The sequence below is a fragment of the Oryzias melastigma genome, linkage group LG19, assembly GCF_002922805.2.
Source record: "Oryzias melastigma strain HK-1 linkage group LG19, ASM292280v2, whole genome shotgun sequence".
Lineage (NCBI taxonomy): Eukaryota > Metazoa > Chordata > Actinopteri > Beloniformes > Adrianichthyidae > Oryzias > Oryzias melastigma.
In genome coordinates this window covers 10,286,916-10,302,391 of record NC_050530.1, presented here as the reverse complement: position 1 = coordinate 10,302,391, position 15,476 = coordinate 10,286,916, and the positions used below count along the sequence as shown (strand labels likewise).

Sequence of the window (15,476 nt, the reverse complement as noted above, 5' to 3'; positions counted from 1 at the left end):
CTTATCAATTTTGATTGGTCCTTTGTGTTAGCCCCGCCCCAACGTGCCACAATGGGACCAAAAGCTTTACAACTTAAATTTTCAGAATAAAAAATGGGAAAAAAAAAGATTTGAAACAAAAAAAAAAAATTTTAAACCTAAAAAGTGGATAATTTGAAGCTGAAAATAATTAAATTTATTTAAGAAAGCCAAAAAGTTTCTGACATTTTACTTTTTTTCTTTTTTCCAAATAATATTGGCCCCAATTTAGCTCCATACAGTCGCCCCTGCTGTCCTCCCTGAGTTGGTTGATGAGGAAGTGAAAATTTTGCTAGAACGTGAATCAATTTATTAAAAAGTTGGATCAAAGTTATACAGAGTTCTGGGTTGCCAAGCTTGAAGGCTTAAATAAACAGTAAAAATCAGGCTGATTACATGACATTAGGAGCATTCCCTGTCTTTATAACTTTGTTGCAAAAAGTTTGAACACCCCTGGATTAGCATTCTGATAATAAACGTAAAGTTGGACGTTTGTTTTTCACTAAAAATTAATTCCAGTAAAGGAAAACACATACAAATATAAATTTACTGCCTATATAAATTGTATTTATGTTGAGCGATGTGGCTAAAAAGTAAAAAACAACATTTTTTTTTACTTCTAAATATGAATAATAGATTATTTTGTGTTTTTATTCAAGAAGTGACAATAAAGTTTTATTATTGATTCAGCAGCTGAATTAAACTCTCTTATATAGCTGCATGTTAAATTAGTCTATGGATGTTATAGTCTAGAAGTTATCGATCACCTTATGTCATAAAGGAATCTATAGCTGCAGTTCAGCCCTCTCAGCCTCTGCAAGGCAATCTGCCCATCTCGTCTTACAGATACCAGGAGTTTTGTTAATATGCTTCGATCGGACCGTGTTTACTCTTCATTCAAGGATCCGAGAATAGCCGTACAGCCTGAGCGGTCGGTGCTTAAAAAGCCGGGCTGTGTGGAAGGAAGTGACACGCCACCTTCCACTACACACTCCTGGAGAGATTAGCGCGCAGGCGGCGGTAATCTGTTTCAGCACCACGGCCAGAGACACTGCGTGGCCATGAATCCTGTCGAAAGTTGCCTCACGCGCGCCGCAAACTTCCAAGGACACCGAAAAGTGTGACCAAGTTGCAGAGGATCGATGAAGTTGGACTGAAGATGTTTGCTGGGATTTGGTCTTCTGTAGCTGCGGTGAAGTAAATCTCAGGATAATTGAGCTTCAACAGAAAGTAGAAATCCACTTTTTTTGGTTGTTTTATGTGAGTAAGACGCGCGTCAGGGCGCACAGAGTCCGCGCGTCGGTTCGGTCCTGGAGTCGTGAGGATGGAGATCCGGACGGACAGGTTTAAGGCCGTGACAGCCAAAACTCTTGGGAAAATATACGGGTAAGTACTTAAATACTTTATTTTAAACAAAGAAAGTTAGTTTTTGACACTTCATCTGAAACTACAGCTGCTGATTATCTTGAGGAGATAAAAGCGAAGGAGATCAGGATGTCCAATGGCTTGGATAATCTTCCACATCTGTCTGTAGACCACCCGTCTATTAAAAGCCAAGCTTATTTTGAGCCACTACAACTAATCACATTGAAATGAATTGTTTTTACACTTTTGATGTATTTAGCCATAGTTTATTTCTGGAACAAAGAAGCGGATCGTGTTTCATTTTAGGTCTGAAATGTTCTGTCAGTGTAAAATGAAGAGGTGGATCGATAGCTGGATCTATTTCAAGCTTTTCCGCAGCGCTGTCACACTATCAGGTTACAGAAATCTCTGCATGGAGGAGATAAGGAGTTGTGAAACTGAACAGAAAGTGCTATCTTTTAATTTTAAACAGATGAACGTTTGCTTAATGGTGCTGTTTGTCCACAGAAGAACCCTAAAGTTGACCTTTCATTCATGCACTGTGACCTTGAGAAGACAAAAGCTTTAAAAAGCTGCTTTTTAAAAATAGAATAAGTGAAAAGCAGCTAAAATCAAAGAAGTTGCATGCTCTAAACCCTGAAATGCTTTTGTGTTTTGTGTTTTTTCTGCAATGAAATTCTTTGAAAGCACTCTCTGCAGACTTCACTAAAACACACTCCAGGAATAAGGAACTTCACTCTGGGACAAGACCAGTGATCTGAAAGCAAGCAGCTATTGATGGATTCCCCTTTCCCTCTCCCTCTCGGGATTTGATGCATCCTCTAAACACTTAAATCCTCTCCAGAAATAGCCTCTCCTCTTTCAAGCTGTCGTCCCACGCAAATCCCTGCAGGCAGTACACCTGGGCCTCCTCTACCTCTCCGCCTAAGTAGCTCGTCATCGCATGTAGCCCCACCCACTCACCACAGGACATCCAACTGCAGGGATTAGGACAGTCGACCTACGGCAGCGGGCTGCATAAGCTGTCATTTCCGCTCCGCGCACGTGCGCTCTCATTGCCCTGTGCGTAATGCGCACTGGCAGCGTTCGGCACGACGCGCTTTACGCACGTTCACTGGAACGTTTGACTAAGTTTGATGAATAAATTCACATTTCTTTTCTTTGAAATATTTCAGACTATTACTCTTTCAGCTATTAAAGTAATTCTGAACCATTTGGCTGAGCTGTTCTCACATGTGGCCTTGGCTATAAATTAAGAGATTAACTTGAAGAGGAAACCAGGTGCACTTACTAGACCAACATGGAACTAACTGTTCAGCTCTAAAACCAGAGCCTCAAAACTCTGCCTACTTCCATCTATCAGTCCCCATTGAGTGGGAAATTTGCACGATAATTCAGAATACTTTTTGCTGATATTTCTTGCTGAAGATTGGCTGAAAATGCTGAAGTTATTTGCATACTGCTAAAATTGCCAAATGACTTAAAGTTGCAGAGAATGCATTACGTGCACAAAGAATTTGAAGAATTTCTTGAAATATTGAAAACAAAAATAGTAAAATTTCAAAATGCGCAAAGGTATGAACTAGATTTAGTCTCAGTAGACGCTAAATTAGCAACAAAAAAAGGGCTTATTTTGCTCAAATGTTAGCTTATGTCATAAAAAGCCAAAATATTCTTAGTGGGTGCCAAATTAGTAAAAAGGGAAAAAAAACAGCATGTTGCTAAAATACTAGCTTAACTCTGAATTAGCCTTAAAAACCTCTGTATATGCCAAAATAGCCACAAAAAACAAAGTTAGCATGTTGCTAAAATACTAGCTAAACTCAAAATTAGCCCCAAAACCTCAGTAGATGCCAAATTGGCCAAAAAAGCTAACCTGTTGCTAAAATACTAGCTTATCTTAGAATTGGCCAAGAAACCTCAGAAGGTACCAAATTATCCCAAAATCTACCATGTTGCTAAAATAACTTAGAATTAGCCCCAAAATTCCCAGTAGATGTCAAATTAGCAAAAAAATTTAGCATCCTGCTAAAATACCGGCTTAACTCGGAGTTGGCCAAAAAAAAAAAAAAAACCTTAGTAGATGCCAAATTAGCCAAAAAAGCTAACATGTTTGTAAAATATTAGCTTAACTAAAAATTAGCCTTAAAAACATATATTGCATTGATGTCCTTAACATGCTGAACGTTTTGAAACCAAACTTGCATAAGTTTCAAAGCGCGCAAAGAATTTGAGAAGTTGCATGAAAAAAAAATTGTAAAATTGTAAAAGATTGCTTAATATTTCAAAAATGTTGGAAAATTTAGCAGTACCAAAAGTACAAGTATGAATTTCTTGAACATGCTGAATGTTTTTAATTGCAAAATATACATAAATTTTAGAATTTTGAAATGTTATTATTCATTTCAATGGAGCTAAAAAAAAAAAAAATCGCATAAATTGCTTAAAATCATGAAAACCATAAAGTTTACAAATACCAAAAATACAAGCGATAATTTCCCTAATGAGCTATACATTGCTGAAATTGCTGAAAGCATGACTGAGCTTTAGGGTTTATATATATATATATATATATATATATATATATAAATAATAAGAAAGAGAAACAGAATGACTTTTAGAGAACAACAAAGGTCAAATAGCTTGTAAGGATTTCAACAGATTTCCTCGATACTCATGAAAAGTCACTGCCACAGATATACAGCAGCTCTAAAAACATGTCCTGTGTTGGAATGAACTTGAAGAAGCAATAAGTGTTAAGACTGGGAGTCAGGGGTGGTGACGGTAAAAGAAGGAAAGATGAAGAGGAGACAGGAAGAACAGAGAAAGAGGCCCGCCTGGACTAAAATAGTCCAAGAACCACAGATAGTCGGTTAATAATTCAGCAGAGAGAATCATTAATAGTTGATCACTGTTAAAGATTGTTGAAGCCCCTCTAAGCAGGCTGAGCGTACTTAAGCTTCTGTTCTATAAAAACATGCTTGTTCATATTAAACATGTTTAGGATTTTATAGGTATTTCTGGGAACAAAACTCTTGTTTCCATTTGAAGACCAACGTAGGAACATTTGATAAAAGCTCAGGGAAAGTGGGAAGAGGAGCTTTTAGCGATTTCACAAACTTCTTTTATGGCTTTCAACACAAAAATGTAAAGTTATTCTTGTATTTCCTTCTTTAAATTGGAAATATTGCTAAAAAAATGCATTAAAACCATAGATTTAAACTTCATCAACATGATTTATAGACTATTAGTTCCTTCTTCTTCTTCTTCTATGGTGCCATTTTCTCAGAAACACTAAGTTTTCAAGCCATACTCTTATATTTTACTAATTAAATGTTGAATTTGTGGTCTTACTATCATGAACTTTTACTACAATTCATTTTCTAAGAAAATTATGATTGAAATAGTTTTAAAATACGGTTTAATCATAAGTATTTTTTTTATTTTAATACATTTTTTAGGTGGTTTTTTATGTAATGTTACAAGCTTTTGTCTATTCAGCAGTTTTTTCTGCTATCAGACCATAATTTGAATAAGTAGTGATATTTTTTTCTCTTGTATCAAGTCACAAACTCTGACCTGCTGTCTTTAGGTGTCAAATATGAATCATAATCAATAAATACTTTATTGCAGTCACATATTAGAGACCTGAAGAAGAGGAGGATGCTGGACTGACTTATGATTGTAACTATAGTCTGAGAATTAAACGGTTTTGCTCCAATCTATTAATTGAGAAACCAGAACAGTTAGACGTTGACAAAAAAATGCTGCAATAGATTTTAATATTTGACTTTAATAATGTTTTAAAGTCACATGAAGCAGTTGAGGAATGCTCCAACTTTACAGATTTTGTTCACTGGCAAATAAACAATAAAACAAATTGGAATAAATTAGATTAAATTGGTCCTAGTTTGTTGCATATATATTTTTTAAGTCCATATCGTTGTTGGTTTTGAACTTTAACATCAGCTACAGATGAAACAGGGATTTCAAAGATGCAGCTACTCTTGATCAGCAGCTCCTTCACTCCTCCAGCGTCATCCGAGGCGTTTTCACACTTCATGTTTAAAACATGAGGGCTGCACTAAGACGCGTTTGATGCCTGTTAGACTGGAGGCAGGCAGAGGTCAGAAAGCAGCCTGGAAAGAACATATTTCTGTCTCGGCTTTTGCCCATTAATCGCTATTCACTGTTCCAGAAAAGGAAAGAAAACAAAACAAAATCCCTCAACATTGTAACAACTTGACAAGACAAAAGAACAGAAGCTAAACTTGTGCTCTTGTTAAAGTTTGGAGGAACAGCAGTCAAACTGACAGAGACAGTTTGAAAATATGGATCTTTTTTTTTTTGAGTCAAAGTTATGAGCTAAAGTCCACAAAAACAGAATCTCCTCAGAGTAAACTCATATTTAAATGAAAGAACAAAAAAACTATTCATAGAGCTCATTGCATTAAATGAAGACATTTTATTCAGAGAGCTATTTATCATAACAGAACAAAGTATATTCATTAATCTCTTTACACTGAATGAATAAAACTGTTTAAAAAATCTTCACAATTAACAAATAAACTTTATTCATGATTCTCTTCACAATAAACAAATAAACTTTACTCATTACAATAAATGAATAAAACTTAATTCATAAATCTTTTTCTTAAAAAAATAGATTAACTTTATTTATAAAGCTATTTACACTGAACAAAAAACTTTATAAATAAAGCTTTTTACACTGAAATGAATAAACTTTATTCATAAAGCTCTTTATGATAAATGAAAAAAAATATTCATAAAAGTTTTTTTTTACAAAAAAATTATTAACTTTCATAAAGCTCTTTACAATGAAATAATAAACGTTATTCATAAAGCTTTTTACACTGAACGAATACATTTAATTCATAAAGCTCTTTACAAGTAATGATTAAACTTTATTTATAAAAGTCTTTTAGTACGCTTTATTTGTAAAGCTCTGTAAAATAAAATACTATTTTTTTCATAAAGCTCTCAAAGCATAAACTTAAATTATAAAGCTCTTTTCAACAAATAAACTTAACCCATGAAGCTTTGACAGTGGCATTAAGGATTAGTCTTCACTTTATTCTGTAATACGTATGTACCACATACATTATGTATTTATAGCGTCCTTGAATTTTTGCATTTTATTCAAAGTACAAATAAATCTCTGATACGTTTCCACTTCATGAAAATAAGAATCCTGTTTGTAAGATTGTAAACAAACAAAATAAAAGACAAACTAATAAAATAAAGATATGGATGGAGAGTTACGTTCCTTTACTCATGATAAAATGTAGGGATATAAAGTACTTGTAGATTGTTTAGTTGAAACATTTCAGAAATGTGAAACAGCTAACTGAGTATATAATTTTTTTCTTTAAAGCGCGCTTGAGAAGAAACAGGAAAATGGAGAGACCATCGAACTGTCTGCGGAGGGCCGGCCTGAGCTGGTGGAGGAGAAGGAGATGCCCGTGGTGGACTGCACGTGCTTCGGCCTGCCCAGGCGCTACATCATCGCCATCCTCTCCGGCATCGGCTTCTGCATCTCCTTTGGCATCAGGTGCAACCTGGGCGTGGCCGTCGTCAGCATGGTGAACAGCCACAAAATCTTTAGAGACAACAAGGAAGTAATTGTGGTGAGTCTTTACATCTTTGTTTTCCAGTGAGAAGAGTAGATAAAGCAGTTCATTTCATTTAAGATGTTTATCTATTTAGTATTTTTGGTTGTTGTATTTTACATTTTTTTAATAAATATTGTTTATTAAGCCTTTATTTAGTCAGTGTGAGGTTATTAAACACATGTGTTGTAGTTCTTGTATTTGGTCAGCAGGTGTCAGTAGTGAGCTGCCCCTACTCTTATTTTACCCTGCTTTTAAAAATGTCCAGGACCAGAAATGAACAAACTATTACTTGATCCATTCACGTGCTCATTCATCCCCACAGAAAGCACAGTTTGAATGGGATCCAGAGACGGTGGGGTTGATCCATGGTTCTTTCTTCTGGGGATACATAGTGACCCAGATCCCTGGAGGGTTCATCTGCCAAAAGTTTGCAGCAAACAGGTTAGTTATATCGTCATTCATTCATAGAGAATAGTTCCTGTTGAAAAGCTTCTTGATTCTGTTTCCTTTGTGTTGCAGAGTGTTTGGATTTGCTATAGTGGCCACATCTTGCCTGAACATGCTCATCCCCACAGCGGCTCGGATGCACTTTGGCTGCGTGATCATTGTCAGGATATTTCAAGGACTTGTGGAGGTGATTTGACTTTATCTGGGATTTCTACCCATTTTAGACTACATAGCATAACGGTTTGGAGTGACTGTCTTGCAGGGGGTTTCATATCCAGCTTGTCATGGTATTTGGGCTAAATGGGCCCCGCCTCTTGAAAGAAGTCGTCTGGCCACAACAGCCTTTTGTGGTGAGTCCACGATCTGGATCAACTGTGTTGAAAAGGGAAAACGAATAATCATAAAGTCACAAGCAGCTGTTAAAAATGTGATTTTCTTTTTTTTTTTTCTTTTAACAAATTTCGATTTTTTACCAGAATTGTCAAACATTTCATTGAGTTGCTAAAGTTCAAAGAGCGTCTACAACTTGTGGCCTTATTTTTTCACTTCTGTCTTGTTCAGGGTCTTATGCCGGTGCTGTGATCGCCATGCCTTTAGCTGGAATCCTGGTTCAATACTCCGGATGGTCGTCTGTTTTCTACGTCTACGGTTGGTGACCTTTGACTTTCACTTCATGAGATCTTCATTTCAGAAAAATAACAGCTGAATATTGGACTGAGAATTTGGAGTTTTATATTTTAATCAACGTAATATCCAAAAGTAATTATTTTAAACTTTTGCTAAAAATATTTAAGTGTCTTCTTAGATTCTGAAGTTCACTCAGACTTATTTGTTAGTGCTCCCTCTCAGCATCCTGCCAGACGTTTATCCTGTTTTTATATGGATTTAAATCAATTTAAGCTAAAAATGGATAAACAAATAAATATTTTGTTTAGCTGGAACACCCATCTTTAGTTGAGATGCTGATATTGTGAGGCGCTGCTTCAATACAATATTGTATATTTGTTTAAGACAAAGTAAAGTCCCACATCATGATGCTGCCACCCTCGTGCTTTAAAGTTGTGATATTTTTCTGTAGTTTTTCATCTTTCATATCTTAGGACGAGGAAGATGATCGTGTTCGAACAGTTTTATTTTTCAGTTTTTTTTTTTACTTTATTAACAAATATTGCACATACAGAAACATTGTACTTTCAGTTTAATCAACAGACATTAAGATTTTCTGATATTTGTATCTGCAAAGGCTCTTTTATTTATTGGGCGTTTGAAATTTTTTCCCTCTTTATCCACAGTCTAAGCAGCTGATACCACTATGTTTAAGTTTTAGTTTAAAGAAAAGGAGGAATGATCTTCAAACATGGTTGAATTGTCTCAAAATTTGAGTCAGATTTAGGAAACTCTACATTTTTATTTTTCTAATATCTGGCCTAATTGTGATGTTCGTTAAAATGACATGGGGGTAAAAATAGACTTGAAAAGTGATAAAAACTTTAATTTAGAAGTACAGTATGATGTAGAACAATGAAATTATCCTGATTAAATTCACTTATTTAAACTCTCAAAAGCGAATGAATCAAAATAAATGTCTAGATTTGGATTTTAGAATTCCATCTACTGACTTACATTGAAATTCTGTGGATTTGTAAATATTTGGGTCACTGAAACACAGAATAAGTTAACTCAAAGCAGGAGAGCAAAGACAGGAAACCCACAAATGATTAGTTTAATGAAAAAAAAAGATTTTAAATACTCACCTCCAACGTATTTAAAGATTTCTGATCAGATTTAATGAGGTGTTAGAAAAATAATATTTTATGATGTTGATATAACATATATTCAAAATGATTGGAAACTTTACATTATGTTACTTTCAACAATTCTTTGAAATACTTTCCTGAAACTGATCATTCACACACATTCATTTTTACTTACTTACTTTTGCACCTTTAACAGAAATTATTCACAGAAAAGAAGGACAAATCGTCCTCTTAGCGATTTCTCTGGAAACCAAAATGTGTTAAACTTTCTTTTCAAAGTCACCTCAAAGGCAGAAACGCCCACAAGTGACTAAATCCAGATTATAAATCAAAGAAGTTCTGGGATCAGCAGCTAGTCTGAGGTTAAAATAAAGACCAGTGCTTATATTAAACCTGATGACAGTAGCGTGTTTGATTTGTGGGCGTGTCTTATGCCACCTCAGATGAGGATTTGTTGATGTTCATTAAGCTGGAAAATGATACAAAATTCCAGCTTTGCAGAAAAGAAAGTGGCTTTTTGAGACCTAATACCTCACGGCCTCCAGCACCAAACCTGAAAGAAAATGACACAGAAGATAAACAAAGATCCACAAAGCATACAGGAGTCCCACTCTGACAAAAATACACAGAGCCAAAAGAAAGAACAAAACCAACAAAATTGTTGTCTGTTTCCTTTTGGTCTTTTTTCCCTCAGGAAGCTTTGGTGTCATGTGGTACTGCTTCTGGATCCTGGTGTCGTACGAGAGTCCAGCAGCGCATCCCACCATCACCGAAGAGGAAAGGAAATACATCGAGGAGAGCATCGGAGAGTCGGCCCAGCATTCAGTGACGGTCGGAACAGAAATGAATGATCTTACATTAAATAAGTGTGGAGGGTCAAACTGCTTAATGTTTAAATGAGGAGACTGTGGAGTTACCTGTGTCACCAAGTGAATAATTGGTGATAATTAAGTCTAAAATTCCTCTTGCAGAAGTTCAACACCCCCTGGAGGTCTTTCTTCACCTCCATGCCTGTGTACGCCATCATCGTGGCCAATTTCTGCAGAAGCTGGACCTTCTACTTGCTCCTCATCAGCCAGCCTGCGTACTTTGAGGAGGTGTTTGGATTCGAGATAAGCAAGGTAAAACAAAGCCGAAAAGCAAACTGATGATCGATTTTCAGAAAGTTTCCTCAACATATTTAAATATCTTTAAAATTATATTTAGGTTGGGATCGTTTCTGCACTTCCCCACCTGGTTATGACCATCATCGTGCCTATCGGTGGGCAAATTGCGGATTATTTGCGGTCTAACCAAATTATGACCACCACCAACGTCCGGAAACTCATGAACTGTGGAGGTGAGAGAAATGAAAGGAAGTCAAATATTCATGCAATAAAACAGCATGAAACAGAAAACATGAACAAAAATGTATATTTGTATTTATCAAATAATTTTCATCAGAAATTCCATAATACTAAAATTTTTTTGCTTCTATTTGCTCTCGCTAGGGTTTGGCATGGAGGCTACCTTGCTGCTGGTGGTCGGTTTCTCACACACTAAAGGTGTTGCCATCACATTCCTTGTCTTGGCTGTGGGTTTCTCCGGTTTTGCCATTTCAGGTAAAATATAAAACATATTTACTGACACAATTTTTAGCACGTTGGTGTTTATTTTCAAACAGAATATTGCTTTTGAATAAACAACAACTGCTATTAGACTTAACAATGCTTCGCAGACACTGAACAGTAATAACTATCATTTTTTTAAGGTGTTATTTAATTTATGGGATCGATAAAGTTCTATTCTAGTTGTCTAAAACGTGTCTGTTTCCTCCTCAGGTTTCAATGTCAATCACCTGGACATCGCACCGCGGTATGCTAGTATCCTCATGGGTATCTCTAACGGCGTGGGGACTCTGTCAGGGATGGTTTGCCCGCTCATCGTTGGCGCCATGACGAAGAATAAGGTTAGAGCTGACTCTTAAACACACTGAATAAATATTTCTAAATTTCAATTCAATTGTGTTAAAAGCAGTAAAATCTCACTGTAATTAAAGAGACTTATTTTTAATTTAAGTTCATGAGAAATTATTCTTAAAGACGTCTGAGGAGGAATAATACAATTTGCTTAGAATCCTATCGTTTTTCATCTTTAAAGCCCCATTTATTTTGATTTATTGTGAAAGGGTCCCTAGTTGTCTTTTAATTATGATTATACTGTTTTTAGCCAGTAAATACATTCATTTCTGAGTTGTGGGCGGGACTGTTGGCACTGAAGTAAGCCTCTGCTGATATCCCATCATCCCTTGGCCCCTCACAACCCCAAACTAACATTAGCGGTGCAGAATAGAGCTGAGTAGGGAGACTGTGGCTCACCCATTTCAGCTTTTACATCACAACTATAAGCTTAAAAAGAGCATTTTTTTTGTTTTCTCCCAATTCATCACGATTTAAATAAAAATAAATACATAAAAAATACTCAGAAACACATTTTTAATCTTAATTTTTTATTTATAAACGCCCTTCAACGTGCATTTAATGCTACAAGGACATGTTAAAAACACAATTTTTAAGGGTCTTTAAACATGTTCCCTAATAACACAGATCACCTGCCATCTGTGACTCCAGCATGAAACGATGTTAACAGTTGTATGTTTTTACTCTTTTCTTCTCTTCGACAGACGCGTGAGGAGTGGCAGGGTGTGTTTCTCATCGCTTCACTCGTTCATTATGGAGGCGTGATATTCTATGGTGTGTATATCTGTCGTTTGAACCCAATCCAAGCAGAACACGCTTAAACTGATACAAGTTAAAGTTTTACTGTGGATTTAGAATTGGTTAATTTCAAGCAATCAAAACAGATGATTACTGAATAAGACAAACAACAGAATTATAAATCTATATATATCCAACTTTAGATAATTGGTCATGACTTGTTTGGAGAAATAAAAAATCAAAACATAAAAGGAAATGCCTTAATTAAATTGAAATGTCCTCTATTGTTCCCAGTCCGCAAGGCCAGGTGGGCCCATTTGGCTTCAAAGGGGGCAGAAAATGTGGCCCCACCTGTTTGCCCACACTGGCATAAATGGGGATTCAGTGGGTTGGCTCACTACGCCATCCAGCCACCTGGTGGACAGCGGAGCTCACTAGATTGCTACAGTGGAGCTTGCTACCTCGAAACACTGGGGCTGGCTAGCTTGATATAGTGGAGCTGGCAAGCTTGATATAGTGGAGCTGGCTAGCTTGATATAGTGGAGCTGGCTAGCTTGATATAGTGGAGCTGGCTAGCTTGATATAGTGGAGCTGGCTAGCTTGATACAGCAGAGCTTGCTATAGCGGATCTCGCTAGCTTGCTACAGTGGAGCTCGCTACTGCTGAGCTTGCTAGCTCGCTACAGCATAGCTTGCTACAGCGGATGTCACTAGCTCGCTACAATGGAGCTCGCTACAGTGGAGCTTGCTACAGTGGAGCTCGCTAGCTTGCTACAGTGGAGCTCGCTAGCTTGCAACAGAGGAGCTCGTAGCTCGCTACAGCAGAGCTTGCTACAGCGGATCTCGCTAGCTTGCTACAGCGGATGTCGCTAGCTCGCTACAGTGGAGCTCGCTACAGTGGAGCTGGCTACAGCGGAGCTCGCTAGCTTGTACAGCATAGCTTGCTACAGCGGATGTCGCTAGTTTATTACAGCAGAGCTTACTACAACGGATCTTGCTAGCTCGCTACAGTAGAGCTCGCTATAGTGGAGCTCGCTACAGTGGAGCTTGCTAGCTCGCTACAGTGGAGCTAGCTGCAGTGGATCTCGCTGCAGTGGATCTCGCTACAGTGGAGCTCGCTACAGTAGAGCTCGCTAAAGTGGATCTCACTAGCTCGCTACAGTAGAGCTTGCTACAGTGGAGCTCGCTACACTGGAGTTTGCTATCTCGTTACTGTGGAGCTTGCTACACTGGAGCTTCCTAGCTCGCTACAGTGGAGCTTGCTACACTGGAGCTCGCTACACTGGAGTTTGCTAGCTCGCTACAGTGGAGCTTGCTACACTGGAGCTTGCTAGCTCACTACAGTGGAGCTTGCTACACTGGAGTTTGCTAGCTCGCTACAGTGGAGCTTGCTCCAGTGGAGCTCGCTAGCTTGCACAGCATAGCTTGCTACAGCGGATGTCGCTAGTTCGCTACAGCAGAGCTTACTACAACGGATCGCACTAGCTCGCTACAGTGGAGCACGCTACTGCGGAGCCTGCTAGCTCGCTACAGCTGAGCTCGCTAGCTTGCTATGCACTGAGTGCCCACTTAAGCCAATACGGGCAAACACAGGTGGGGTCACCAAGGAAATTGTGAACAAACCCATTTGGGGGGCACATTTTCTTCCCACTTTTAAACCAAGTGGGGCCCACTTAGCCTTGCTGTCTGGTCTGGTTCTTTCATAAATGTGCAAATGCATCAGCTGACTGGAAGTTTGCCGCAGGCCTCTTTGCATCCGGAGAGAAGCAGCCCTGGGCCGAGCCGGAGGAGCTGAGCGACGAGAAGTGCGGCATCCTGGACGAGGACGAACTTGCGAATGAGACGGAGGAACTGTACCGCACGAGCGGCGGCGGGGGCTACGGAGCCATGAACACGGCGTCGGATCCAAACGGAGGTGCAGCAGGCGGAGGAGGAGGCTGGGTCTCCGACTGGGACAAAACTGAGGAGTACGTCCAACCGGCTGGAACCAATAGTTATCTTTACGGGGGAGTGGACGAGCGAGAGTGACCACGAAAGCAGCAAATTCTGCGCACAAAGCAAACACCAGCAGTGTGGAACAAACTTACAAACAGGTGTGTGAGTGCAAACACACCTGAACTGATGTCAAACGGACCTGCACAGTGGAACTGACCACTCTAGTACGTGTAAAAAGTGTGTTTTTGTGACTGGAGTTGTGCACCCAGACTGTGTTTGATGGTGGCTGTCTTTGATGTTTGTGTTCAATTTTACAAACTAGAAAGCCCCGCCCACTTTTCTCCTCTTCATCACATTTTAACTCCAAAGGAATAACAGAGGATAAAACGCGTCCTGCAGAGCCGCTCCTCGTGCTGAAGAGGATTCAAGCTTCTAATGATGTTAGCTCAACAGGGTTCCTCTTCCACTTAGAAAAATAAGAGTTTCTGTACCTTGCAGTGAAATAAAAACATACATTTTCTCTAAAATTAGCTATAATTTTTGTCCTTAACCACCTGCACACAATTGATTAAAAAAAAAACATTGTGCCAATACAACAAGTTTTACTCTGTAGTATTGGATTCTTTAGGATGGCGAGGAACACTTTGAATCTTCACTTCATGCAGCGTTCTGTGTGGATTTTTCTTTTAACAGAACAAAACTTGGAACACAAAGTCTCTGATCTGCCTGCCTGCTGACAAACGGAGGATCAAAAGACGTCTCAGACCAGAAAGGGTGTCACCAGGCAGGAAAATAATTGCACCTTTATATTTTCTTTCACTCCATCCCCACAACAAACACTTTTGAGACTGTTCTCAAATCAAAAACCTTAATTTTGATGTATTATTTATTAGTTATTCTCTGCAGTCAGAGATAGAAGAAAATGTTTACTGTAAGACATTTCAGTGAGTTTTGTTCTTAGCAAGAATGTATTTAAAGGTTTTAAGCTGTGTTCATTGATAGAGATGACTTTAATTTGTAGAATTTTTACCACTTTTCATTGAAATGATTGTTAAATGTTTTCCTCGTGAGCTGAAACTGTAAAACAAACGATAAACATGTGGAAATATTGTATAATAAAACCTAGAGGTGTGGGTTTCTGTGCAGTATTTCCAATGAACTGGCAGCTTGTGCTGGCATACTGCTGCCACCGTCGCATGTCTGTGCTGTTACCATAAACCGGATCTACAGGATGGTTACGTTTTATTTTTGGAGTTTAGAAGCTCAAACCTCTTATTTATCGAGGATTCAAAGCTAAAGCACTTGGATAGATTATCTTTCTTGTCTGGCATTTAGGAAAAGGGACAATAAAGAAGAAGATATGAGATAGTTAATGCTGATATTGATTTTGTATTGTAACAGTGCAACCTAAATATATCTTTACTTCTTCTCTCTGTAATTTAGTTGTCCATGTTTCATTTTATTTTTGTAATAATAACCACGTCAAACTTCCTTTTTTGAGTGTTTTCTTTTTTGTGTTACTTGTAGTGTTAGTAAATTTAATTTTCTTAGTAAAAAAATACTTTGATGTACTCCAAATAGTATTTACTTGAAACCAAAAACTTGATTTTTTTCATAGCTGGAAAT

General features: G+C 37.9%; 1 protein-coding gene across 2 annotated transcripts; it reads left to right on the top strand.

The window, feature by feature from the left end:
- The first annotated feature begins 701 nt into the window (after window positions 1–701).
- LOC112153992 (vesicular glutamate transporter 1) lies at window positions 702–14,985 on the top strand. 2 transcript variants are annotated; one of them, XR_002920584.2, is made up of 14 exons: window positions 1,343–1,404; window positions 6,779–7,031; window positions 7,339–7,457; window positions 7,536–7,650; window positions 7,726–7,813; window positions 8,025–8,111; window positions 9,915–10,051; window positions 10,192–10,341; window positions 10,427–10,559; window positions 10,711–10,821; window positions 11,041–11,168; window positions 11,883–11,952; window positions 13,660–14,008; window positions 14,544–14,985. XR_002920584.2 is itself a non-coding variant. In XM_024284509.2 (13 exons), the coding sequence occupies exons 1-13, from the start codon at window positions 1,343–1,345 to the stop codon at window positions 13,941–13,943; spliced, it is 1,737 nt and encodes a 578-aa protein (XP_024140277.1). In that variant the 5' UTR covers window positions 702–1,342; the 3' UTR covers window positions 13,944–14,985. The 2 variants fall into 2 exon arrangements, 1 of the variants encoding a protein (XP_024140277.1); XM_024284509.2 differs by having other exon boundaries at window positions 702–1,404; window positions 13,660–14,985.
- Window positions 14,986–15,476: the final 491 nt, after the last annotated feature.